A 25,976-nucleotide genomic window follows, 5' to 3' on the forward strand; every position below is an offset into this window, starting at 1 on the left:
TATACTGTGTCATCAATTTTTCTGTTTTACCCTAACATAGCAACACAGGCAACATCGCCCCCACCTGGTCAGAGGTGATAATAGTCCACCCTAAAGCTGTTGGCACTGGGCTCCTCATTTCTCCCACATTTTCACTATTTTACTGCTTTGAAAATGATAAAAAGAAACAAATAAATCTGCCTGTCAACTTAAGACATTGTTCTATATCAAAATAACCAGCAGGGTGCTGAAACGGCAATTTTATACAAACACTTCAGCTAAAATATGTCAAAGGAAAAAAAACGAGGACAGACAAAAACATTTCATAATATATGTATTTAAATCAAACACAATTTAAATATATTATAGATTAAGTACACGTACATGTCAGAAAACATTAGTGGTACATAGTACCAAGAGTCTTTTCTGGTTCTTTTCCATCTTGGTAAGGCTCAAAACTAATTTTAAAAAAAAGCTTTAATTCACTGAGCACACTTTCCAGTTGAACAGTCCGGTCATCACTGATGGTTGTTTCAGTGATGCATTTAAAAAAAAAAAAACAGCGATCACCATAAAAAAGGACTAACATTAATATATGGGGTAAACCAGAAATCTACATATATATATATAATATATATATAGAACAATTAGGACATGGAGTTCGGAGTTTTCCATCACAACTGGAGTTCATTAGGGGAATATTTCTTCTTCTTCTACGCTCTGTAAAGGTGCCAGGAGGTTCATATAGGAGGCCAGCCTGTCCAAGAACTGAATCAGCTCGTCTTCTTTTTTTTCATTGTCACATTTGCAGATGTTCTACAGTACGTAAAATGGCCAAGGTAGGACAGCTCACATCGGTGAACAGCAGACAAAACTACTCCAGGCAGGCTGGGGGAAGCGTACGCAAAAACTGTACAACGCTGATTTTCATCTGCTTAAGCCTTAAGTGGCGGACCCTTAAGAGAGACTTTCGTCTAAAAACAAGGAATGGTTATAAAAGGTGTGGGGAGGTGTGTCATGAGGGAGTGAGGGCAATTCAGTCTTTGTCACATCCTCCATAGGTCCGACATAAGACAGACAGTATGGCTACAGCATCGAGGTGATGGTCCTGTCTGACGCGCTGCTTCTTCGCGCCGGCTGTCTTCTTCTTCTTCCGTCATGTTGAATGTTTCCTTCATCAGGAGTGACTTCTTCCAGTCTGATGCAAGCACTTGGCTTTGCTTTGCTTTGCCTTTGGCGACTACACGTGTACCTTTATAGTGTTATGGAGTTGGAAGATCAGAACAATGATGTACTTCAACTTTTCCATTAGCCCACGCATGAACAATCACTCACCCAAGCTCACAGCCACACACACACACAAACATACATACACACACACACACACACACACACACACACACACTGGGGAGATGAAAAAAATGCCTTGTTCGTTCTCAGAGTAATGCAGTTCATTGTAGGGTGAACCCTGTGTACAGTTTGTCACTGGCTTGGCCAGCGTCTGCAGGGAGAGACAGTCCTTTGGTTCCTCAGTGGGGTCATAACTGCAGACAGACAAAAGAAAACACTTAGAGGAGAACTGCATTCATTCCACACATCACCGCACAGGAACGAGACGACCACGTGAGGTTCCGTACCTTGGTGGCCTTGCCGGGGCTGTCGTGGCCTGACTGGTGGACGACGTCGTTGACAATCATCTTGGCAATCTGCCATGCCATCTCCTCCTGGGCCTTGATGGAAAGAGTCGCAGCGCAAACAATAACTTTAATGCACTACAGACCTTTAATGCTGTTCTTTAATAAATCACGTGTCATGGACTGACGTCACAAAGTGAATCTGACTACATGCCATGGAGAGCCTTGCTATGTGCCTCAGACCACTGAATCATTTATGAATATTTGAACATCTCGTGGCCTCACCTCATCTGAGTTGCCTTGGACCCATTTCTTCATGGCTTGAGAAAACATGGAGCCTAAATGAGAGCAGAGGGAAGGCTGAGTGAGACAAAGGGACTGCATCAGTAAGCACAAATCCTAAATGAATCTGAACAAATAAACCGCAGGCTAACATGACTTCTTTCAAGGTGAGTTAATCTTGACACGTTTAAGCATTCAGTGCTTCATTAGACTCTGCTCATGGGATGTGAATAATACTTTATCAGCAGGCAGGTAACCGTTTTAAATGAGTGCCGATGTTTGGATGAGTTATTCTGTAGTCTGGTACTCTATTCTAGTCCGACAGAAAGCACTCTTAGACATGATAAATAAAGATTTAGCATGTTGATAGATCTAAAGAGTGGTGGAGGGGGAATGTTTCAGAAGGCATTGAGCTGTGAGGAGAATGGGAGCTGCCACTAGATGAGGTTTATATTCATGGGCACCGAGTCAAGTAAAATATGACGGAGTGAGGGCAAAGACTCAAAGGAAATAATAAGACAGAGAGAGCCTAACAGGTATAAGAAAGAGAGAGAGAGAGGGCGTGTATCATGCCTTTGGATTTCTTCACGTCCGGCTCCGGCTCTGCCTCCCTGATAAACTGGCCCAGCTCATTCACCTTCCCAAACGTCATCTTTCTGAGCGGACAGAGGTGAGGAGACAGATGAAGACAGCAGACAGAGCAAATGGGACAAAACGGAGCCTCAGGCGTGTGTCTGTGTATCCATTCAATAACTGCAATTTCAATGAGGGGGGGGGGGACAAATCTGACAGACTACAGCTTTGTCTTTCAATAACATCATTCTCTTGAATTATCTTTGTACGGGACTTTTTCAAAGCACGCTCATAAAACACTTTAAGAGGAAGTCAATAAAAGCAAAACAGATACAGGCATTAAATCCAAACGGCAGTGCGGGCCGTCAAAGGAACATAAACAGGAGAGAAACATGACAGTAAAAGACAACAAGGGAACTTGAGGGAGATTATCAAAAGATAAATTAGATAACAGCAAATATTTGTGCGTTTAAAGAGAGGATTTAAAGAGATAAAGATTTAGTCAGCTTAAAGCCAAATTGGTAGTTTGACACATCAGATATAAATCACATGCTGTATCCCAGCAGACTGATTTCTGATCTTTCAGGCAGCTATCAGTGTCCATTACTACATGTTGGGGGGGGGGGTGTTCCATTTTCTGTCTGTTTACCCATTTGACAGTAAAAGAACTTCAGACACCCAAAACTCACCCAGCATACGGCCGCTGGTACAAGGACTCGGGGTCCAGGCTGGCAACGTCCACCGTGATCGCCTCGTCAAAGTTTTTCAGGATCTTGATCGCTGCCTTTCTGGCCCCCTGCTGCAGTGACGACACCATGAACTGAATGTTTGCCAGCATTACAGGTTTTTTTTTTTATATGAAGACAACTAAACAACAGGAATGATCATAACCCTTTGGCATTTCATTATTCATGTAATGAGGTGGAACAGGTCTAAATGTCAGCAGGCGGGGGAGCGTCCCCACAGGGGCTGAAGATGTGGGTTAACGCTGTGGTCACCTGTGTCTGAGAGCCCTCGCTGGCATTTGAACTTGAGCGGTCGTTGTCCGCGGGCCCGCCCTGACTTGGAGTGCTGACATTCACAAACTCATCTGCCCGCACCGAGTTGATGAGGTCACTCAGGTATTTGTAGTAAAGGTTGCTAGACAGGAATCCTGGCATGTAGACCTGAACAAATGCAAAACAGTGCGAACTCTGTTACAGAATAATGAGCTCCACCAATACATTTCTGGGCACAAAAAGGTACAAAGGTTTGTTACTGACCTTTATGTGCTAACAACAGTGTTCGGCTTTCATTTCATTAACTTAAGGCAGAGGCATTTGTCAGTGGTGTAATAGGACAATTGGTCAGTGACTTACAACACAAAACCTTTAGGAGGATCCTATTAAATCCAAGAAAATTGTTCAAGCAGACGTTTTTTAAAAATGGTGGCTGGGGAGATGATAATTCACAGTTTTAAAAGGGCAACGTAAATGACTTGAAGGTTTCATATTTCTATGTTTTAGGGTGATTTATTTTACATACTTTCCCTACATAGTAAAAGAACATAAAGGACGACCCATACTGATAATGATGAGCCCTTGGTGTGTGGCTATTTGAGAATCTGACCTTCTCCATGGTTGTCCAGGCCTGTCTGAGGGGAGTGGTGAAACAGTCGGGGAGCGGCCCTCCCTCCCGGCAGATATTCGACTCTATCTCCATCCGCACCGAGTCGCCAAAGCCCAGAGGGTTGGTGGCCTGGAGTGAGAAATACCTGGAGAGGAAATACAGCAATGGATGACGGAGTTCAGATGAGGGCACCTATATTAAGATTTTAATCAGTACCCAAAAGGCAATACAATTCAGAGGACTTTAGTGAAGTTGTTGCATCTTAAAATGAGGCTGTAGGCCGCCACCCATATAAAGAGCAGAAGATGTTGCTTGGCGCTGGAAAATGTTCAAAGCGGTTGTTGAAGAAGCAGGTCGGTGGGCAGGACTATGTGCAAAACGATAACTTAAGATTGAAGAGAAGAGGTGTAGCCACAAAACAAGCTGCCACCTACTCCCCTATTACTATAGACCCGTGACTGGCCTTTAGCTTCTCGGCCTCACCTATCTGAAACCTAGCATCTGCTCAGGTTACCATAGGGTCAGGTACACTTACACAAAGCTTTAAAACAGAATAACAAACACACTTGTTAAAATAAGATTTCTCAATGGATGCAGACAAATCCTCCCACAAAGGACAACTGGACTGCAATTGTCAATGAAATAAACCATATGCGGAAATCGACCTTCACTTTATGTTTACGATGTGATCGATATGTAAAATACAGGGAATAAAATGGACTACATGTCATTTACTATAGAACAGTTCTACTCTGTCCAGTCACTCACTGCTGAAGAGGACCTAATGATCCACACCTGTCTTCACTATCACTGATAAAGCAGAAGCCCTCCTGTCACAAAAGGCACAAAAAATGCAGTATCACAGCAGGGGCCAGCTTAGTCCAGCTTAGTGTGGCTCTCCTTGGGTTACCTGACTTTACTGAGCCTAACATCAGTGATCCTGGATAACCGGTATCATGAAGCCTCGGCTATGAGCGTGTTCATGTGAAAGAGGCAGAGTTGTTATTTATAAGAAACAACATCAGTACCATGAGTGAAGTACTTCATATGATATGAGATGAAACGGTGTTACCCGGGGGATGATTCGGCTGTAGTGACGGCAAAAACTGATGTTCAACAAGGTGAAATATAAACAATATAATCACATAGCCAGAATAAAATGAGAAGCTAACATAAGAAGAAACAATAGAAGTGACTTCCAAATATTCAAAGTAAGGCTAAGGCTGTAAATATGTGTGGGAATTATTATATAACTACTGCATGTCTTTTGTATAAAGTGAGTATTTATTGCCTTTTTCTGTCTGATGACTATCAGAATATGTGACGCACATTTTGCCAAAGCAGAGAGGAGAGGGAAAGAAGTTAATGCCTGATGGGGTCTACCGGATTGAAATGTTGCATTTATAATCATGGGAGCTAATTAACAGCGTGTGGATTGCTTTTCCCATAAAAGACAACAGAGGGTTTAGTTTTTATTTCGTCGAGTTATTCTGAGCTGCAGTGATGGAACAAGAGTGTAAAAGACACTTTCAGGAATCCTGTCGGGAATAAAATCATCTTTGTGCAATTAAAATGCAGCTATAATCGTCATTATGTATTTAGTGTGTAGTGAACTATCCTTCATGTGCTGTTTTAAAAGCAGAGTGGAGAGGGAAAGTCTGGAGCGGCAGAAGTGATTTGACTGACCTATAAAAATATTGATCACTCTTTATCACTTCACTCTTTTGTCCATGTCGGGATCCTGTAGGAACAATGACTCTGTTTTTTCAGTGATCTGATTGGTCAGTGGTCGGGCTGTTTACAGGTTTTGATGTGAAAAGTGAGCCAGATCCATGATTAAGCCCAAAGATGGCTAGATAACCCACTATTCTCGCTTCGTGGAACAGACACCAGAGCTGAAGCCCTTCAACAGAACATCACTTTGTCAAGCACAAACTTCTTACAAGCTTATGTTGTTATTTGTGTAACCTGGCTGATAAATGAATGCATTAACGGAAACAGTGGGCTGAAATTAATGATTTGAAACTAGTAAAATTAGGAAACTGGGCCTACTGAAAACAGAAAGGGGCAACATTTTCACAGAGGCAAAATAAATCTTTTCACTACACTTTTGAACATAATGGTGACTTCCAAGTATCAAGTCAAACCCATTCCTTTAACAAAAATAACTGGGTGTTTCAGAGTGTCGTGGGAATTTCACAGAGCACAAGAGGATTGCAACGTAGCGGACTGAACACCTACTTGTCGTAGAGGATCATGGCATCATTCTGAGCCTCCTGGCCATCATACTGGCCCTTCTTAGCTGCTAGCTGGTTCTGGAAGTTGTCTGCCGCCAGCCAGAACTGCAGTACATTCATCGCCTCCTCCTTTTCCATGTACTGCGGGGAAGGAGACATAAAGTGCAGAATGATTCAACGGAAAGTCACTGTGGGTTTCTGCAATATCTTTGTTTCAGGATTTACTGTATGTCCTCTGTATATGCTGCCTCTGACAAACTTTGACTTTCTGGTGTTAATCGTCACTTCTCATATCAATAGGTTGGGAGATTGTAAAGGGAGCATCCCTAGGGTTTTTATGTTTACTGTGTCCTCAGTTTATGGCTGCTGTGACACTACAATTTCCCTCTAGAATAGATAAATAAACAAACTAACAGAGCCTATTTTGCAGTAGTGGCAAGAGGGGATAAGTGTATAATTAGGAGTCAAGAGGAGGCACGGATTGTGTGTGAAACAAACAAAAAAAGGCTTAATAGCATTGGTGTCAAAATGTGTTAGTAATTATATAATACAAATAAATCATGTTTGGGGAACCACTGAGCCCACTCACCTCAGAGAAGTAGAAGAGAGCGGACTCACAGAACAAGATGTCAGCCAGGAACACAGAGCCACTCGTCAACACTTCAATCTGGTATTTACAGAAATGATGGCTCCGTAGGAATTCGATAAAGTGCCTGGAAATGAAACAGCAAGTGGGAGATGAATACAGCCGCTACCCTGCCAATGTCAAGGTGGGAAAGGACGCTAGTTGCACTTTAATCTTAATGTCAAAACACAGCGATGGGGAAACCTCCCCGAGTGAGTATTAACTCCTCTAGAAAATGAATAGACAGAAACTCACTGTTGCTCCAAGATGGTGAAGGCTACCGACTGTGCTATGACAAAGCAGTTTGGGTCCACCATGCCATCCTCTCCACATATCTTAGCTACACAGCGGAAAGACATAATATTACTGACAGAAATGTATGACAGAAATATTACTGCACTAGAGAATACCATTTGACTGAAACCAGAGCACATAAAATAAACTGTTTGGTTTTAAATTCCTATCTGCGACGTCTGTATCTTACCAACTATGTCGTTTCTGATCTGTTCTGTGATGGGGATGGGCCTCACAGCGTCTGGAGAGATATACTTTGTGAAGATGGTCACTGCATCTTTCTCTATACCTGAAAAACACAGAGACAAATGGCTGATCATCCAGTGATGCTACGAGATACATAGCGATGACAGATTCACATTTCTTCAAGGCCATCTTAAAACAATATTAACAAACAAGGAATTGGGCGCATCGAGACAAACAGTTGGTGGCGCTAATTCTCCTCTCTGATGCCATACAACCACTGCAAGAGGGCGCAACGAGATTACATCATCAAAAGAGCGCCAGTCAAACCTCAAACAGTCGAAAACATGATGAAAACATGGCATTTATCAATGTTTCATAATCATTTTCCAGTATATTAACTAAGGTGATGTGTTGACCATCAGTGTAATAAAACCTTCACTTCTCTAACCATGCTGAATGAATTCAGCAGCAGTAGCCCACTGAGTATGTAAAATAAAGGGAAAGGTTGTTTAAAGGTGACTCACTTTTCATGAGTTTCTCAGAGAGGTCTCGCAGGGTGCTGTTTGGCTGCACCTTGTATGGAGTCCCTGTCCTGGAGGGTGCCTGCTTGCTGGGGGTGTCTGCCCGAGGAGTGCCGGGTCTCAGGCCTGCGTCTGTGCCGGAGGAGTCCCACTGCTCTGACTGCACTGCAGGGCCTTCGCTGCTACCGTCCTGGGCGAGGGCATTGGGAGTGTGTTGGGCGAGCTCCCGGAGCTCCGAGCCGTCTGCGGAGGCGGGGACGGGCTCGGCCAACGTGCTGTGTTTGACAGAGTTCAGGCTGTGCGCTCGGACCCGCGACCAGCTGGTGGAGCGGAAACTCTCAGCCTCCAACCAGAACCGCACCAGGTGGTCGGCGCCCCGTAGTTCCATGAAGTGCATGTAGTGGGGTATCGCCACGTTGTCCCGAAGGACATGGTCAACCGTCTTGGACAGCCGAGAGCGGGTCTCTTGGGGCTGATAGTTCACACTGGAATGACCTGGAACATACAAGCGTACACGCCATTCAGACTTGACTTAGCTGAGGTAACTATAAGCTTCAAAAGACACACTTTAGACTTGAAGAGTATTTTCTTCCATTCAAGTACAACTTTTTAACCAAATACATTAACAACTGTGTCAACAGGAAAATTCTGAATTGAGTAAAAGGTAGCTTGGGAATAAACACAAATTATTTTACTTACTTTTCAGACTTTATGTTCAATTCTACAAGATATTTTATGTATTTTTAAAAGGTTAGATTGGTGGGAATTTATGTTTGCAAGGCCGAGACCGCTGAAGCACTTCAAAACACAAATTTACTTGCATCTTACGTGTAATGAAAGTGTCCATAATAACAGATCTACCAGTGTTACAGACACTACTCCCTGCATTCACATGACAATATGATTTACACTGCCTTTAAGCGCACATTAGAACCTGAAGTGTTCGACACACTCAGCAGTACACTTTCTATTATTTACAGCTTTCAACCTTCAAACGAGATGGAAGATAAAATGTGCAATATATTGATGGGAGCTGCAACATGAAGTGAAAGATAAAAAGTGGATTTTCTGAGTTCAGCTCTCCCATTTCGACTGAAATGTGGTCCAGGCTGAAGGCTGGCATGAGCTGAATTTAAACTCCTGGATATTTGTTTTGAAGCCTTGTGAATTTCCAGCTCTCTGTCTGTCACAAGGTGGCCTTAGACTATGCAATTTCACAGATGATTTAACCCAGACAAACTTTTCAGAATCACAACGTCAACAGCATCTGTGTGTCCTGTCCGTCCTGTCATTCATGCGTGTATGAAGTGGTCAGCGACCACTGTGGCACTCATAGCAACCTTTGACAGTCTCCAAACTTCAGCTGAGGCTGTAGGGATGCCATATTATTTGACTTTACAATGTCTTGAATAGAGAATGTTTGAATAACATCCACCATCCTGGGGGACTGCAAGCACAAACACACACACACACTCTCAGAAAACAAAATAAACAGGGGAGCTTATGAATTATGATTACGAATCAGAGCACATCAGCTGTAGTTAGACTTAAGCGTGGGCGGAGGCTTTGTGGTATTGCGCCCTTTGAAAACAACATAGTGCTTCAAGAGGTGTCACCCAGTGTGCGGTGCTTGTCAATCAGCCTCCTCAGATTCCTTAAGATCACACAGTCAAGGCCACCTTAATACTGAGAGCTTTTAAAATCACAACAATCAGTGCAGCATCTGTGTCGGCACCTGATCATCAAACAGCGGCTGCCTCATTTACATATCCTTTCAGAGCCAGTCAAAGTCTGTTCCAATGGCACATGACCGCTCACATGTGCTACACCTGCTCTAAACTCTTTCGACCGCTATCAAAAGAGAGTGGGGAAATCGTACGATCATGTTCAACATTATGGTTCTCACAGCCAATCAACTCCTGCAGGCCACCGACCTGTAAAGACCCCTTTCTAACTCCTGCCAGCTCTAGGCTGAACTGCCATGGCTGCCTACAAGCTGTCGTTGAAACGAACTCATCTTGCCTCTTTGAATCCTCCTTCCTCACTTCCTTCCTTTCTCTTCCTTTCTGCTAAAACCGCAGCCCACAAATCGTTGGCGCGCGGTTGTGTTTCATTCATATTTTGTTGTCCGGGCTGCGGCACAGGTTCCTCCACCTTCCTCCGTCTGACTCATCCCAGCTATTCTCTGGACGACTTGCTCGTGCAGTTCCCATCAACAACATGTCAGTCACACTACATGTTCACCTACTCACAAAATGGCATCTAGCGTGCACACTAATTTTAGAGCACTTCTGATAAAAAGAGAGTAGCTGTGACCTCAGAGAAGACGGACAGGCTGTGGAATGTTTGGGTGCTTGTCAAAACTGATGCATGAAGTCATGTGACAGCCTCACACTGGATTAATGATGGAGTGTTTGCCACTTGCACAAGACAGTGTGCTCTTTAAGCCATCTTTGTGATGCAAGAGTCACACTCAGGCATGCTGTAGCTACAGCACATTACTACGAGAAACCTAATTATCCCCATAACGTTAAACAGGAGCTTATGAAGCAACTTTATAATTCCTAATATTTTTGTTCATTTTCATATTATTGCGTGTTCACATTTTATTCCTTTTTTTGCGTCAGTTTGTTGCACTTTTGATATTTAGTGACCCTGCCAACATGCTGTAATTAAAATATTTACTTACTTTGCGTTCATATTACTCTCCTTTTCCTGTTAAAATATTTGGTTTCAGTGAATCTGACATGACAATGAATGAATCAGTCTGCAAACAATTAATCAGCAGGTTGTGCTGCTTTTCTTTGTCATACTGTACGATAGTAACACACATATCTTTGGGTTTTGGACAGTTGATGGGATAAAACAAGGAATTTAAATACGTCACCTTGGACTAAACGAAAAAAGAAAATAATCGGCAACTTAATCTATAATGAAAATGATTGTTACTTGCAGCCCTACTCCTTTTCTGTGTATTGTTTACATTTGCTACTGCAACAACATACTTTCATTTTAACCAAATCTAAGTCACATTACTGTAAATGAAAGGTTTTAATTCATAAAACAAGACAGTAACCTGCTATCACAACCAAATTGGTTGACAGGTCACAGACCAACATCAGACAACAAATAAATCTAAGTGAATAATGTTACTTATATACTTAATAATTTTTGATAGTAAATACAAACAATTGTAACCATCGAGGTAAAACAAATGTTTGGTCGGGACTTCATATGTCATAAAAACAATACACAGACACATGAATGCAGGCTCTGTACCAAGATCTCCAAAGTGTGCAGCCTCCATGTGGCTTGGCTGCTTCTTGAGGATGGCGGTGCGACCGCGGGCAAAGGAGTCCATGTTGGCAGAGATGGCATTGATGGCCACATGGCTGGGCCCCGCAGCTTCCTGGATGGCATGGTGGTTCCTCAGTCCTAGTGATGGAGAGTGAGGACTTACAGGAGCTGTGAGTGGAGGATGGAGGACAGAAAATAGGCATTAGGCAAAAAATAACTAAATAAATAAATAAATAAGAGAGTTTAATTATATCAAAGTTCTGAGTGGCCTGCATGTATGACGTCAGTGTGACTTGCATGAAAAGGTCTTTTTAGTGAAGGTTATTGAAAGAGCTCACAGTTTGTGTACAGAGGCCTCAGGGTGTGAGAGATGTTTGAGGAGACAGACTGCTCAGTGTTTGTTTGACTGTGAGCTGTATGTGTTTCACTTAGTAGCTCGAGGTCAAAATGTTGGTCCTTGTGACAATACCAACGGCAACGATTAAACATAGGAAGAGCCAACTTAAGCCAAGAGCTGTTTGAATCAGTTCCTTAAAAATCTGTTCTAAGAGTACACATATGCAAAAACATATATAATACATCTTAAAAGTGGCCAAGGGTCAACAAATGCATCACAAATATCCACAACAATCAATATTAAAAACACCCTTGTCTGTAGTGTTTTCATGTCATTTTAAATGACACCATAAAAACATTTTCAATTGTGTGACAATCTCATAACCCCCGCAGAGGTGATGATGAACTCACCTCTATTGACTTTAGCGTCTGTCACTCTCTCAGGTTCTTTGCTTTTGGCTGTGGGGAGAAAGATGAGAGCGGGGTTGTAACTAAAGAAGCGTTTCATTCACAATACAGGGCGAGGCCAGCCAGCAAAGAAATCATACATGAGATTCATTGAGGTTAGGTAAAGGGGTTGGTGTGGTGTCACCGGAAAGACTGGAACACACTATCTAGTCCCATAATTACATAGTGAGGAAAATGATACAGTAGAAAAGCAACTGTGAATAACTACATTACGCCACAACAACAACAACAAATGATTTACTGCAGACCGGCTTCCTTTGCTGCTGCTGACAGATGAGGAGATAATAGGGAAGCTGTGTCCTGATATATGAAAGCCCTCTCAGTCCTGCTCATTATATAGTAAGCAGGACTGAGAGGGCATTCATTCTGGATGTCAGCATGAAGAGTCCTTCCTAATATTTGTGACCTTGAGTCTATCAGCTCTGTTGGGTCCCAGCAGGTTCTGGACTGATTTGGAGTGGACAGCTGAGCTTACACCTGAAGCCCTGTAAGAGTTGCTGATCGTCCATAAAAAAAAAAGACAACTTGGTGGATGAGCTAAAATTAATTTACACGGCCTAATGCAAAACTATTAACACTACACATATCTGACGCCACTCCTGAGCTCTGCAGCTGTCAAATAAAAAAGTGGAATGCAGTGGAATGAGTGCACAGTGGCAGACAAGGCGGCAAGCACTCATCAGAGTGACTCACCAGTCATATCTTCAGATTAGGCTGTTGCTGCAAAGAGCGGTCCGGCTAAGTATCAATTTCAAGCACTGACAATATAAAATGGACTGAGAGGCCAAATGGTACAGAAGATGCTCTTTCAGCGAGACACTTTGGACAGAACTGTTTTCTGAATGCATGAGTCGGCCAAGACCCTGTCGTTGGCACTGACAGGATGTCTGACGCAGCTAAGAGCCGAGACTTTTAAAAAGTCTGAGCTCCAACAACCTTTGCTGTACTGAACTGAAACGCGGTACAAATAACACCAGATGTCTTTGCACTAAATAAGTATTCACAGGAGCGTGATGGATGTCCTGGTTAAAAAAAAACATAGACAAACCAACAGCAGCTTTAAATAAATAAATAAATAAAAAAACACAAAACGTATCATTAGCAGCACATACTACACTTTTGGACATGAAAATGTATTTCAAAAAAAGTTAAAACAGCACCATAAAGACCCTCTTAAGATGGCCTCTAAAGGTGCGCTGGTGACAGCAAAGTATAAAGATTTGTCCAAGTGAATGAGTGCACGCATGCTGCGAAGATAGTATTGGAAATGTTATGAAATGTTAAGGACAGATGGGGAGAAATGTTGTGTGTGCTCGATATGAACTTAACAAACTTAACACACAAGTGAACAAAACTGAAAAAAATGAAACTTGTGTGATAAATAATGAAAAGGAAACAACAATGACCCCTGAATGAACAAAGTGCAACAACATAAAGATATCAATACTGAGAACATTGTGTTATTATGTTTAATAGAGGCAAATGGATTGGACTGCTCTACTGTTCCACACAGCTCATTATAATTGAACATTAGCGCTACAATTTCTTTGGAGAACCTCCACTTCAGTAAAAACTTTGCCTGTACATTTTCACCACGCCGATACCAAGGAACTAACTTATTTCCTGTCAGTGAAGCGCCATTGTAAGTGCACTCTCTCTAATATTTCCTCATTTTGGAGACCTGCCGTGTCAGCTGCTTTGACCATGGTAGCCTATGAGGAAAAACCACTAATCTCACTCTTGAAGATGAGCAACTGTGGGCCAGTTGAGACAGTGAAGCTACTGTGCTGATTTCCAGAGTAAACACAAGAAGACTTCAGTTGAAATCCATTTCACAATCACTGCCTCTCCACTCATCACATTGTGTACTTTCTATCGAAGCCACGAGATACACTTTTTATGAGAATCCTACCTTCATGAAAGTTATAATACTCAGATTCGGCTGTGTTGCCGTTAACCTGCGTTACACTGAGAGGTGTCTTTCTCGTATTTATCCTATTCAACTTGATATAAATGGCGTGGACCAAATATAAGATGCGCCTGTCAATAAATAACACTGCAGCCTTCAAAACAACCATGAAGGTAAATCAATGTCTTTAAAGCAGTTTCAACAAAAATGGAACATCATGAAGATAGGAGTTATTACACGGCTGAGATATTAGACTGCATTAGTTGTAACTTGGTGCAACTAATAAACTAACAAAGAAGTGTAACAGTACATTTTAACCAGTATGTATTTTGCACCACCAGCCCACCTGAGTTGCAGCAGTTCAGTACTGATCAGCTTAGGACATATAATATTAAGCTGGTAAACAATTTCCTTTGTAAAAGACACGCTTTTTATGTCATGCAGTGATTTTTTTTTACTTGGTAGCCTTAACTATGAGGGATTAGCCTGAAACGATGTCTGCTCATGTTGTGGTTTATAAGCAACTCTTAAAATAAGCTTAAAGTCAGGTCCAATTCAATCAGTCCCTTCTACTTAACGCTGGATGATGCTAACGTTAGCTACCCTTGCGGTCAATCGTTTCTCAATGTCACTAATTACACACATTTTTGTTATGACAACTAACAACAATGATTCAGCTACAACGGGCTATTACTACCTATTTTCTTTCATAATTCTTGCTGGTTAAAGCAGTATGGAAATGCCCTGATAGAGCTAGCTAGCTGCCATAGCACAGCTCGACACTTGTGTCAAGTGATGGCTGTCACACATCATAGAGCTCATTGAGAGGTTTTAACATTTGCAAGCACTACTTTATGAATACATTATCATACTGACGTGTCTAGGTGTCATACTGCGGACAGGACTCTGCGGTGGATTTATCGCCACCCTGGCTAATATTGGGTTAGATAAGGCAGGGAGGAGAGAGAGGCCATCGCTAAGCTAACCGTGTTGCTGCAGTGAGCAGCGGCAGCAGGAAAACTCATATCCACAAACACCCCGGTGTCCTTGGCTAATTTCCATGCGGCCGCAGTCTCGACTACATTAGCTACAACTTATCGGGGAAGACTCTCTCCTCAGCCGGACTTTCTTTGCTAGCCACCTTTGACGTTGCAGCCCTCAGAGGGAGCTTCCTCACCTTTCCTCTTGAAAAACGACATGACGGGTTTCACACTCTGAACGTTTCCTCAGCTCAGTGACACCATCCCGTGGATTCGCGGGTCCCTTCATTCAAATGCATCGGTTCTGTACACTCCTGAGGTGGAAACGGGTTACTATCGCAGCCCCGGTGAGCGCTGTCAAATTACAATTTTCTCCAAATCCAAACCCAGTTCCGCGGCCATATTGTCAATAAACGTCTTACTTCCGGGCTGGTGCGGCAGCAGCATTGTGGGAAATGATGTGTTACCTGCACTGGTCAGAAGAGGGCGGTGTTTCTATACGGAAAAGGCTAGAGATTTACAGTCAAATCATTTTGTAATATAATGTGGTTTCTGCAATTTAATTAACAGGTTAAAGAATACATTTATTTAATTGATTTTATCATTATATTGGCAAATTACCATGCTCACAAATCTAAATCGACAAATCATCATAACAGTACAACAAAATGTAATATTACCGCTGCTAACCCAATTATATCTAGTATTTCTGTAATATATGATAATATATGTATTTTTTATCATATAGTATATTATAGTAATAATATCTGATATTATATTTGATACTCCATTCCATGTTATATTGCTGTACTATACAACTTTTTTCCTTATACTATGTCTTATAGCCATACTATACTAAATTGTACTATATTATGTTAATATTATACTGCTTTATTACATTACATACTATATCATATTTCTATATTAATACAGACAAATTACATTACATATTATTACTTAATCATACTATATATGATTCAGGTGTACCTGTTTACACAAACACTAAAACTTTGCTGTTAACTAATTACTTCACATCACTGTCACTTTTGCCTTAGAATTTTGTATTTAATTTGCTCTCATATAGTTTCTATTTTTGCTTTAGTTTTTGATACCTCTTATTATAATGCTTTGCTTCATAATGCTGCTTCAACAAACCATATTTCCCCTCTGGGTTATGGTTAGTTTGTGGACATTACTCCAACTGATAAATTTTTTTTATCATGATGGAGTTGGCAGGCACCGATGTATTTCAAGGTTCCAAATGTACTATTCTTTTAGAGGTAATGAATGTTGCCAGCTATTCCTGCATTAAGTAAATAAACAGACAATACAATACAAATCACTTCAGAGAAATTCAACATCGTTTTTATTACATGAAATGTAGAATAAAAGTGATTTAAGATTCATAGAAATGGTGCAAACTAATCATTTTCATTGTAAAATGTAAGTTTCTATGAGGTTTTATAATACACTCGGACATAATTGCATACTGCTTGATTCATTTAGATTACCAAGAGATGCTGTGCTGCAAATGTGATTGACTAATTTATTAATTTTTCAATCTCGTCCAACTCCGTGGGTCTCTTGGGGCCTGTCGATGCGGTAGACAAACTCTGCAGGCATGAAGTAGCCCAGGTACTCCACACTGTCAGGTGTGGTGTCTATGTAGTAGTGGCCACCCTCTCCGTGATGGCTGAAGCAGTGGGTGTGCTCCACACGCAGGTCCAACCCCTGGATACAACAAACAAATTACTGCTGATAGGTGCTAAAACCACAAACTCCTCTTCTCTCCCTTGTGTCATTGAGATGAGAGCGTGTTTGCTTTACTTACAGGGTCTCTGGAAACCAGCACCGACTGGCAGATGAGTGGGGCGCTGACCTCAAAGTGCTTGAGCCAGTTGTTGACGTCATCATTGGTGTTGAGGGGGCAGACTGAGAACTCTCTTGGCTATCGATGAGCAGACACAAGGAAATAAATCAATGCATGTAACTGAGAGTAACTATCAATCATGCCTTCTGTGTCACGTCCAATATTTAGTTACCATGATGTGGATTTTAGCTTTCCCTTTCTGGATGATGAACGTGCCTCCCAGAGCCAGGCTTTTATCAGGATAGTGACCTTCAAGGGTGCTCCTCAAGGCCGTCACAAGACTGTGGCCTCCTGTTCTCCTCTTGGCCCGCACCTCTATGACCTGGAGAGGCACACGGGTCAGGAGGGCATAACAACTCAGCTCCAACAGTCACTTTCCTTTTGTTAATGTTTATCCTTTCAAATGTTGAAAAAACACATGATGGGGCTGAAGTTCACGCAAAACAGCATTAGCAGGCTTATTAACTTGCAGATACTTGTGTTGAAGTTCATATATAACCAGAGATGTTCATTATTTGCCAACAGCAAAAATGGAAATGCAGCTTTGAAGGAATTCCGGTGCATGCACCATCAGTCATTCTCAGAGGCAAAAAGCTGCAGATCTTGTGTGATCAGATTAGACTGATAAGACTGATACCTTGCCAGACTTCCCTTCACAAGCATACAGGTTGCCCAGCAGTCCGAAGTTGCAGTCAGAGAATTTGTCACTGTATTTTTCTTGCAGACACTGGCCATCGGCTGGATTGATGGAGGAGAAGTAGCTGCTGTTCACGGCAGGTCTTCCCTCCACTTCGGTCAGAACCAGAGGCATCAGCTGTGGACGAGAACATCTGGTCCATCAGCTTCTGTGTTACAAAACAGCTCTCCAGGTTTGTAATGACAACATGATACTTTACTGTGGGGAAATCCACTTTTTACTCTCCACCATTTAACGCAGCCAGTGACTCAAGTGAATGAAGTCAGTTGCTTCACTGCAGAGCAACTTGTCCCTTGCTTGCCAGATGAGCAGCTTTCAGTCCAAACTCCAGAAAACAACCGCACCCAAAGTTTGTCTTTTTCAATCCAATATTTACTCTGTAGTCTGACATGCTGGTAAGAGGAAACCATCTGACAGGCTACTGCTTTAACAGATCACTGCTTTGCATGTTGGAGAGCTGCCCCTTCAGAAAGCAAGACATAAGCAGCTCTAAAGTGCCCTGAGTGGAGATATTTTAGTCAGGATCTATGGCGTGATGGGGGGGGAGAAATGATTCACCTCTGCATTCATTCCAACTATTCTGGAGGGAGCCCCTGCTGCACCGAGGATGAAGGCTCCTGGCAGCTCCAGCTCCTTCGATATGGTGTTCATGTTGTATTCCTGGGAGGAGGAGAGAAATATATAATGCTCCCATTCACCACAGGTCATTGCCCATGTAATATTTTCATAAAAAAAACTACCTTGTGCTTCTGAACCAAGGGGACGAGGTAGGGTACACCACCAACATCAGTGATGCGAGGGCTTCCACACAAGCCTACAGTATGAGGACAGAGGTGACATTAAGAGAAACACGACACAAATCAGGTTCAATGTTTCAGACCATAAGTAAGTTCAACTACACTTCAAATACAGGTCCCATATCAGTCCCAGTGGAATACCAGTGCCGCGCCCACTGTTTAAGTGATGCTTGCAAACTAACCGATTGGTCTATCTCACTGCCAATCAACATATCAATAGGCCTGGTCCTGATAAGCCAAATGAGCGAACATGCTTGCTTCCTTGCGTGTTATCCAATCGACATGTGAGCATCAAAGTTAGGTTGTGCTCCACTCTGCTTAATGGGGGAAGACGCTGTTAAGAGCTTGCTGAATAGTTGCCTCTGTTACCCCTGACCCCTATGACATCAGAAAGGTTAGTGTCATGGTTTGATTTAAGTAAAAACCTGAGTAAAATCTAACAAATCCTTTAACTTTAGGAAGCTGCAGTAAGTGCGCTGTCAGTTTTACCTCACAGATTTCACTGATTAGTTGGATTGCTGCTCTGTCATGAGCGATCATATTTGACAACTTCATTCATTTCCATGAAAAGTGCTCCAACTGGACAGATCTCGTTTTTGCATATTATGGTACTCTGATGTGTCACTATTCTTTGTTTTAGTTGTCTTGATGTTTTTCCTACATATCCTCTTCCACGAGGACAGGTGTATTGCTCCTCTGATTTATACTTTTTTACCTGTATGTGGGCGGCTGAACCAGGTTTGACTAGCTGTGTTGTTACATTGTTTCCATCAGGGATTGCTGTGATTACAGTGTGTAAAGAATTTTGTTTTTGTTGGGGGGGGGGGCGTATTCAGAATGTAGCAACTTGTCCCTGACATTATTTCCTCTTTTGAATATTACTCTTGGCTTTTCCGTGTAATGATTGTTTTTATCCATTCGTCTTTCTGTAATATATCCCAAAGTTTTTGAAGAATGTTTGAATGCCTTTTCTAGGCTAAACTAAATTCTACGTGTATTGTGCGTATAATCCATCATTAAACTTAACATAAAATGCAACATCAAAGAAGTTTTTGGCCTGGGACTGTAAAGGGTTAACCAAGTGTCAAATCGTGCATGAGAGAGTTGATGTTCACGCCTGTAATGAGATTCAGCCTTCTAGATGTATACTGTGTGTAGTTTTTTTTAGACCTGTGGAAACTGTGGAATGTGCAGGCTCTTACCTTTGACAGGAAACTGGAAGGGCTCTTTGGTGAGATCTGGGCACTCCACAACACTCACCTGGACTTCAGCAAAGTTGTCTTGCAGCCCTGCTTGCAACACTGAACCAGCAACAATGTCTTTATTACTCTCTCCGTGTGAACGTCATATTTCATGAGCATGTCTGTGCCACTTTGCCTGTTTGTCAAAGATGACGTCCTTACCATCACGCAGTTCCTCTAAATCTGGCGCGTGCAGCTGGACCTTCTCAGTTCTGCTGATGTCGGCCATGACTGCAGGCTGCTTGAAGGGAAATGTACCAGCACACAGTGTGTTTGTTTGTTTGTTCGCAGGGAAAGTCGATTGTTGAAACGGCGCTATACGGGTGAAGTACAACCAAAGAGTATATTCTAACAAGATAGTTCGTTTCCTAGATAGTCTTTCCTCGCCTGTGCACCCAGTGCATTAGTATAACTGCCTGCATTGAAATAAATAGGTTTCCTTCATTGTAATGAATCAGTTTTTAGGACGTAAAGTAGACAGACCTAGAAACGTAAAACGTGTTGAGTTGCTGGGTTGATTAAACTCTATGTGAATAATAAATAATTGAAAATCACGCGTCGTGTGGTATGGGAGGGTAAGGAATTATATTCATATTAAATTCAACTAAATGATTTACACAGTTGTTTCAACTTCCACAATATTCACCTGCTGTGTTGTGTATTAATGGACAGGTTATTTTCGGTTCATATGAAAATATTTAGTTGAAAACATGATTCCAATGTTTGTCAAGAAAAAAAAAAACGAACTCGCTGTCGACTTACTAGCGTATACTGGAGCTATCAACTTCATCTCACGGTCTTCATGAGCAGTGCTGGTTTCTGTGTATACTTATGTCGCGTTCACTGGTTTAGGTGGAAAAATTGGTGAAGAACAACTCAAATGTGTGTGTGTGTGTGTGTGTGTGTGTGAGAGAGAGAGAGAGAGAGAGAGAGAGAGAGAGAGAGAGAGAGAGAGAGAGAGAGAGAGAGAGAGAGAGAATCGGTGCAGCCGAAAACGGAAGTAGAAAGAGTGAAACCTCTTGTGTCATTGTGACTTTCACCTCCTCTTTGGTGATTGGTCAGATGATTACTCGTCACGTTGAAGACCCGTAGATACTTCCTGTTTGACCCGGACACACGTGTTGTGTCGCGCCAGCTCTGTTTTTACTTGTTTTTGGTGCAGCCACGCGTTGCTGTCCGACTTTAGCGAGATGTTTAGTTAACAATCATCATTATGCAGCCACAGCGGAAACTCTAATCGAGCACAGCTGACACGTTTCGAGCATCTTTGGAGGGGATCTAATCTCGTACTATTTCTTGGCCGCACTAGTTTGCTCGCTATCTTTTGCTAAGACGCACAATGGCAGGAGTGCAGGATTCTCTATCTTGGACTCAATCTGATGCCCTTGCTGAAGTTGTAGCGGCGGAGTCGTGCCACATTGTCCTGGCAACGTCCCCTCCAGACTATGTGGAGAAAATATCGCGGTATCTTGAGAGACAGAGCAGACAGGGTAAAGTGTCTGATGAACCTTACGAAGCAGAAAGGTAAGGATGTCTCTCGCACATCACAGTGATGATACAGCAGCCTGGAAAGGTTCTAAACGTGTAGTTGTGTCTGTGCAGTGATTCAGGAGACAGCCTGTTCATAACTCAGAAGCCGGGACCCGAGCCTGTGAGATCAGCAAGAAGACATCGCTTCAGCTTGCAGTCAGACCCCACATCTCCCAGAGACCTGGAAGAAACTGACGATGACGGCTCATTGTCCTCTTCCCATGGAAAATCCAAAACTGACAAAGAGAGGAGAAGGAAGGAATTCAGACTGCCCAAATACAGTTTCCCTTTCCTTCCAGAGAGGAGCTCGAAGCCAAGAAGCACGCAGTTATCTGCCCACCAGAACACAAGCCTTCATGTAAGTATAACCAGTACTTAAATACATATTCGTTTGCTGGCTGCTGTTGTCTAACTTTTACAAATGCTTGCACATGTTATTTAGCGCCAAAGTCTCTCTTTTTAACAGAGTGTTGCGATGGGAGGCTTCTTTAAATGTGTCGCGGAGCTGTGGCAGAGCTATCGCAGAGGAGACGATCAGGAGTCGTCTTTACCAACAGTTGACATGGATGGGGATTGCATATCTCCACTGTCAGAGTAAGTTTATTTCAAGTTACATGTATAAGAAAAAGAAAAGTAGCCTAGATCCATCCACAAGCAGTAGCCATAAGCTAATCTCTCATCTTCCATTTGCAAGAATAGTTTTAGAGAAACTGGTCTACATACAATTAAACAGTTTAGAAATACTTTAGAAATAATTTAGTTTCTCTCTGGTTTTACTGTTTACATTTGTACTGTCTTATTATCAGGTTGTCATCACCTGTAAAGCACTTTGAGTCGTACTAACCTGTACGAAAGGTGCTGTACAAATAAAGTTTGGTTGATTGATTGGTAATAAAACACATCTATTCTGTTATAGAGAGGAAGAAGAAGGAAGGTCAGAAGATGAGGACATCAGAGTGGTGGTAAGCAGGCTGTTTCAACAAGGACTCTTGCATCTCATAGCACCTTTTTTGTTTTTGAACTTGGCTGTAATCTGTGTGTCATCTTACAGGAAAGGAAATGTTTTGTGGTGCCTTCAAAAGCAAAGAGCCGACAAACCTGGTGCAGCCAGTCAAAACAACAGAGGGGGAAGAAAGCTAGCAATGCCAGACAAGAAAGAGGAGGAAGACAATGGAAGACTTCACATAAATTACCAGCGAAGGCATCCATATCAAGGGTTAGAGCATCATGTTTGGATACAGACAGCTCTGATGATGGAGAGTTGTCTTGTAGCGCTCTGGCGGAGAGGGAGAGGGATGATGAACCACATACGCTACGGAGAGGTCTAAGGCTACACACACACAGGGACAGGCAAGCATCCACAACTATAACAGAGCCTCAAACTGATGTTTTCCACACAGACGATCTACCTCAGACAGGACAGGCAGAGGACGAACCTGAGAGCCAAAATCTCCACCACAGTCTCGCAGACCATATAAGTGACACTAATGATAACAGGGTATGCAGTGAGACGAAAAAGAAGAAAAAAGGCAAAGGAGATCATGAAATTGTAGAAGAAGAAAAGGGCCAGAGTCAGGAAGAGCCCACGGGTCTGGATGCTGCAACATCTGTGAATGTGGAGGTAGAAGAGACTCCCAGCCTGTCTGAGGATAATAGTGCAGAGCCTCCAGCATCCCAGGTTAGTGATGTGCTGGAATTTAATGAAAAGAATTGGATGGAGATGGAGAACTCTCATGATGATAACGCACTGAGACAGGAGCAGAGAGACATTCCCGAGTCAAAACAGAAGAAAAAGGATACGTCTGCAGCAGAAAATGTTAGCCAGGAAGTGGATGGAAACCTAGAATCGGATTCTGTTTTCTCAGTGAGCTGTGATGTGGGAACTTGTGGCAAGCAGAGGAAGAAAAAGAGGAAAAGAAGTGTTGAGGACGGTGAGGAGTTACAGTCCAGCGCAGTTGCTGAACCTCTAATTGATGATGCTGAGGTGCAGAAGAAAAAGAAAAAGAGGAAAAAGGAGCGGGTTGTAATTACACAGGAATGTGAAGAAGAGGAAGCATCGAATCGGACTTCAGATTTGCCACCATTGTCAACGGGACTGTTAGAGAAATCAGAGAGTTGTTTAGAAAACACTGCAGCTTCTCAAGAAACATTTGAATCCAGTTATGTCAAAAGAAAAAAGCATAAAAAGAAGCAAGAGTCATCCTCCAATGAGGCCACACGAGATGGAGAAGAGGGTGAAAATGTGAGCTTTTCTGATGATGCTGTAACCTTGGCTAAAAGTACAGGGATACCACTGAAAAAGAAGACGAAGAAGAAAACTAACTCCGATGTCTCTCACACTCCTGAAGAAAATGAAAAGGTTGAAAATGTAGAAGATACCCAGATAACAACGGAGGGCCTTGAAGACCAAAATGCTGAAGTGGTGACTAAGAAAAAGAAGAAGAAGAAGAAAATGGGTGAAACGTCTTGCAGGAATATCTCCGAAGACAATGTGGCACAAAGCGATGATTCAGTGTCTGTGCGCAAAAAGGAAAAGAAGAGGATCTCATCCTTCCTCGTTGCTGATGCAGAAGAAAACGATGCTCAGACACACGAGGAACAAAACTCTCCGTCTCAGGCTGCTCATGTCTGGGGTGCAGAAAAACCTGTTGTCAACGCTCGTGATTTTGAGACAGAGTCAGCAGAAATCGCTGGAGGTTTTGTGGAATCTAATGATGGGCTGAAGAAGAAGAAGAAAAGGAAGTGGAAGATGTCAGAAGCGCAGGACGGTGTGGTAAAAGATCACAAGCTGGATTTTGAGGAACCAAGCAGAACATGTGAGAGTGCTTTGCCTGAGACCACTGACACGGGGGTGAAAAGGAAAAAGAAACGACTGGGAAACAAAAGCGAGTTGGTGACCCCCGTGGAAAGACCGGAAATTGCAGCTGATGTGGGACATTCTCTGGCTGATGAGGCTGTGGTGATGAAGAAAAGGAAGAAGTGTAAAGACGAGCCATGCCATGTGCTACAAGAGAGTCCACCAAGGAAAGAAGGCAAACAGTTCACCTCTCCTTTGGTTGCAAATTGCAAACATGGTAACAGTGTTGAAGTATCTCATGATGGCAGTACGTCTGACCAAGCAACCAAGAAAACACTGAACATGGTTGCACATGCTTCACCATCTCCAGAGATGCCTGGAAACCAGGCATTATATAAGATCTCATATGATATGAGAGACAAGAAAAAGAAGAAAAAGATGAAATCCACTGATAATGTTTTGCTCGAGGGGAAATCGTTGACCGAGTCTGCTGAGTTAGAGCCCCAACAAAGCGAAACGAAGGAAAAGAAGGAGAGAAATAAGCAATCAACGGTGCCCAATGTCATATCCAGCAGCCCCATGTTATCAGAGACGTCTCTCTCAAAATCTGACATGTCGACTTCAGACAGAATCAAGAAAGAAGAGCACAAAAATGTCAAGCGAAGACTTCATAATCCAAGTGAGGACTTCCTTACAGACTATTAGTATGACCTTTCTGATTGGTTGTGTTTTAGAGTTAAATCAGCAGAGGAATTCTCAACAATCACTGAAACTGATGAAGCTTTCTCAGATGAACAGTGTTACAAGTGAAAATGTGACTTTTTAAAAATGTATACTGTTTTGTATCAAAGCATCTTCATTTACCCAGTTCTCAACCTTTTTGGTGTTGACATGAAATAACAACCTCACCACAACAAACTATGACAATTTTTATTTTCATTTTCCAAAATAAAAGCCCACGGATATGAAATATATGGAGGAAATATGTCACAAGTTTGTGAATTAGAACCACATTAAAAATGTAGTCACTTTCTTTATGAACACACTTTTTTTCTCATACTCTTGAATCATGACACAATTTTCTTCATTTCATTTGATGATAAAATTCCCATTTATTATCTAATGAGTCTTGGCACTGTTGTACAAACCAAGCCTACCAAATCCCCAGTGTGTACTTGTTCTGTTAATGGTGTTGGAAATTTCAATGGTAGCTACCTGTGCACGGGACCTGAGAGTCTGAGCGACTACTGGTGTTTGTTACAGCTGAAACAAAGTTCACCTAAGGCAAGAACTGTTGGTGTTAATATGGCTGATGAGATTAATAGGTGATACTGTTCCACTGCTGCTGTAAAACATTTTCAAGAAAGTAGGTACATTCCCTGGAATTTAATTTGTGATTCTGTTGTGTGTGTGTCTTTTGCAGACTAATATGCAAAATATTTTCAGTTTAATATATTTCAGTTTAATTCAAACGTGTCGTAGTTTAAAATCATCCAGCTTGTCTGATCCCATTTGTGAAGTAAGGGGAATCAATAATGGCATTCAATAAACTCTTGGAACAGTAAGGGTTGGGTTATATGTAAATTATGCTTTACTTAAAACGTGTTTCAATCCTTGGCTGCTGTATAAAGCAGGATTATGTAGCCATACTGTGAAATGGACTGTGTGGAAAGAGAAAAAAAGCTGTCATTGTAATTCAAATCCCCTTTTTCCTGCAATGTAATTTTATTTCCACTGGCAAACATGTCAAAAGGTTTTATTTTGAAGGCCATGCCCGGAAGTAACGTATCCCGCCAGGTCTAGCTTCATATACTTGAATAGACTACCTGTGAATGCTAAAATAATCAGTTTTGATTCTATTTTATTTTGGAAGAAGTTCGCCGGAAACGAAAAGGGCAGTCTTTCCCGCTGGTTTGACAGAAACATGTAAACAAAGGGAGGAACCTCGTTAACTGAAGTTTCGCCTGCAACTCGAGATGTCGTGCACAACTCAGCGCATTTTACGCACGGTGACTGACCACAACAAGCCAGCGGGCACGTTACGTAAGCGCGCAGCCACGCAGGCATTTAAACAGTGAGGCTGAGAAGCTCCAGCTGGAAACTTTTGCCCTGCTC

The 25,976-nt window shown here is 42.2% G+C and overlaps 2 protein-coding genes across 2 annotated transcripts; both read right to left on the reverse strand.

Annotated features, from left to right (window-relative positions):
* Positions 1–1,325: 1,325 nt before the first annotated feature.
* Positions 1,326–15,163, reverse strand: akap10 (A kinase (PRKA) anchor protein 10). Its single transcript, XM_070917731.1, has 15 exons — positions 15,127–15,163; positions 11,984–12,031; positions 11,219–11,404; positions 7,943–8,434; positions 7,423–7,521; positions 7,194–7,278; positions 6,903–7,026; positions 6,318–6,454; positions 4,077–4,221; positions 3,467–3,634; positions 3,158–3,267; positions 2,469–2,551; positions 1,899–1,951; positions 1,617–1,709; positions 1,326–1,523 (listed from the first exon to the last, which is right to left on the reverse strand). The coding sequence occupies exons 1-15, from the start codon at positions 15,146–15,148 to the stop codon at positions 1,518–1,520; spliced, it is 1,851 nt and encodes a 616-aa protein (XP_070773832.1). The 5' UTR covers positions 15,149–15,163; the 3' UTR covers positions 1,326–1,517.
* A 1,177-nt stretch (positions 15,164–16,340) lies between these two features.
* Positions 16,341–19,831, reverse strand: c13h11orf54 (chromosome 13 C11orf54 homolog). The gene is made up of 8 exons (XM_070917453.1): positions 19,697–19,831; positions 19,496–19,594; positions 18,237–18,310; positions 18,055–18,156; positions 17,437–17,613; positions 16,972–17,121; positions 16,761–16,877; positions 16,341–16,660 (listed from the first exon to the last, which is right to left on the reverse strand). The coding sequence occupies exons 1-8, from the start codon at positions 19,761–19,763 to the stop codon at positions 16,487–16,489; spliced, it is 960 nt and encodes a 319-aa protein (XP_070773554.1). The 5' UTR covers positions 19,764–19,831; the 3' UTR covers positions 16,341–16,486.
* Positions 19,832–25,976: the final 6,145 nt, after the last annotated feature.

The sequence above is a fragment of the Enoplosus armatus genome, chromosome 13 (assembly GCF_043641665.1).
Source record: "Enoplosus armatus isolate fEnoArm2 chromosome 13, fEnoArm2.hap1, whole genome shotgun sequence".
Classification (NCBI taxonomy): Eukaryota; Metazoa; Chordata; class Actinopteri; order Centrarchiformes; family Enoplosidae; genus Enoplosus; species Enoplosus armatus.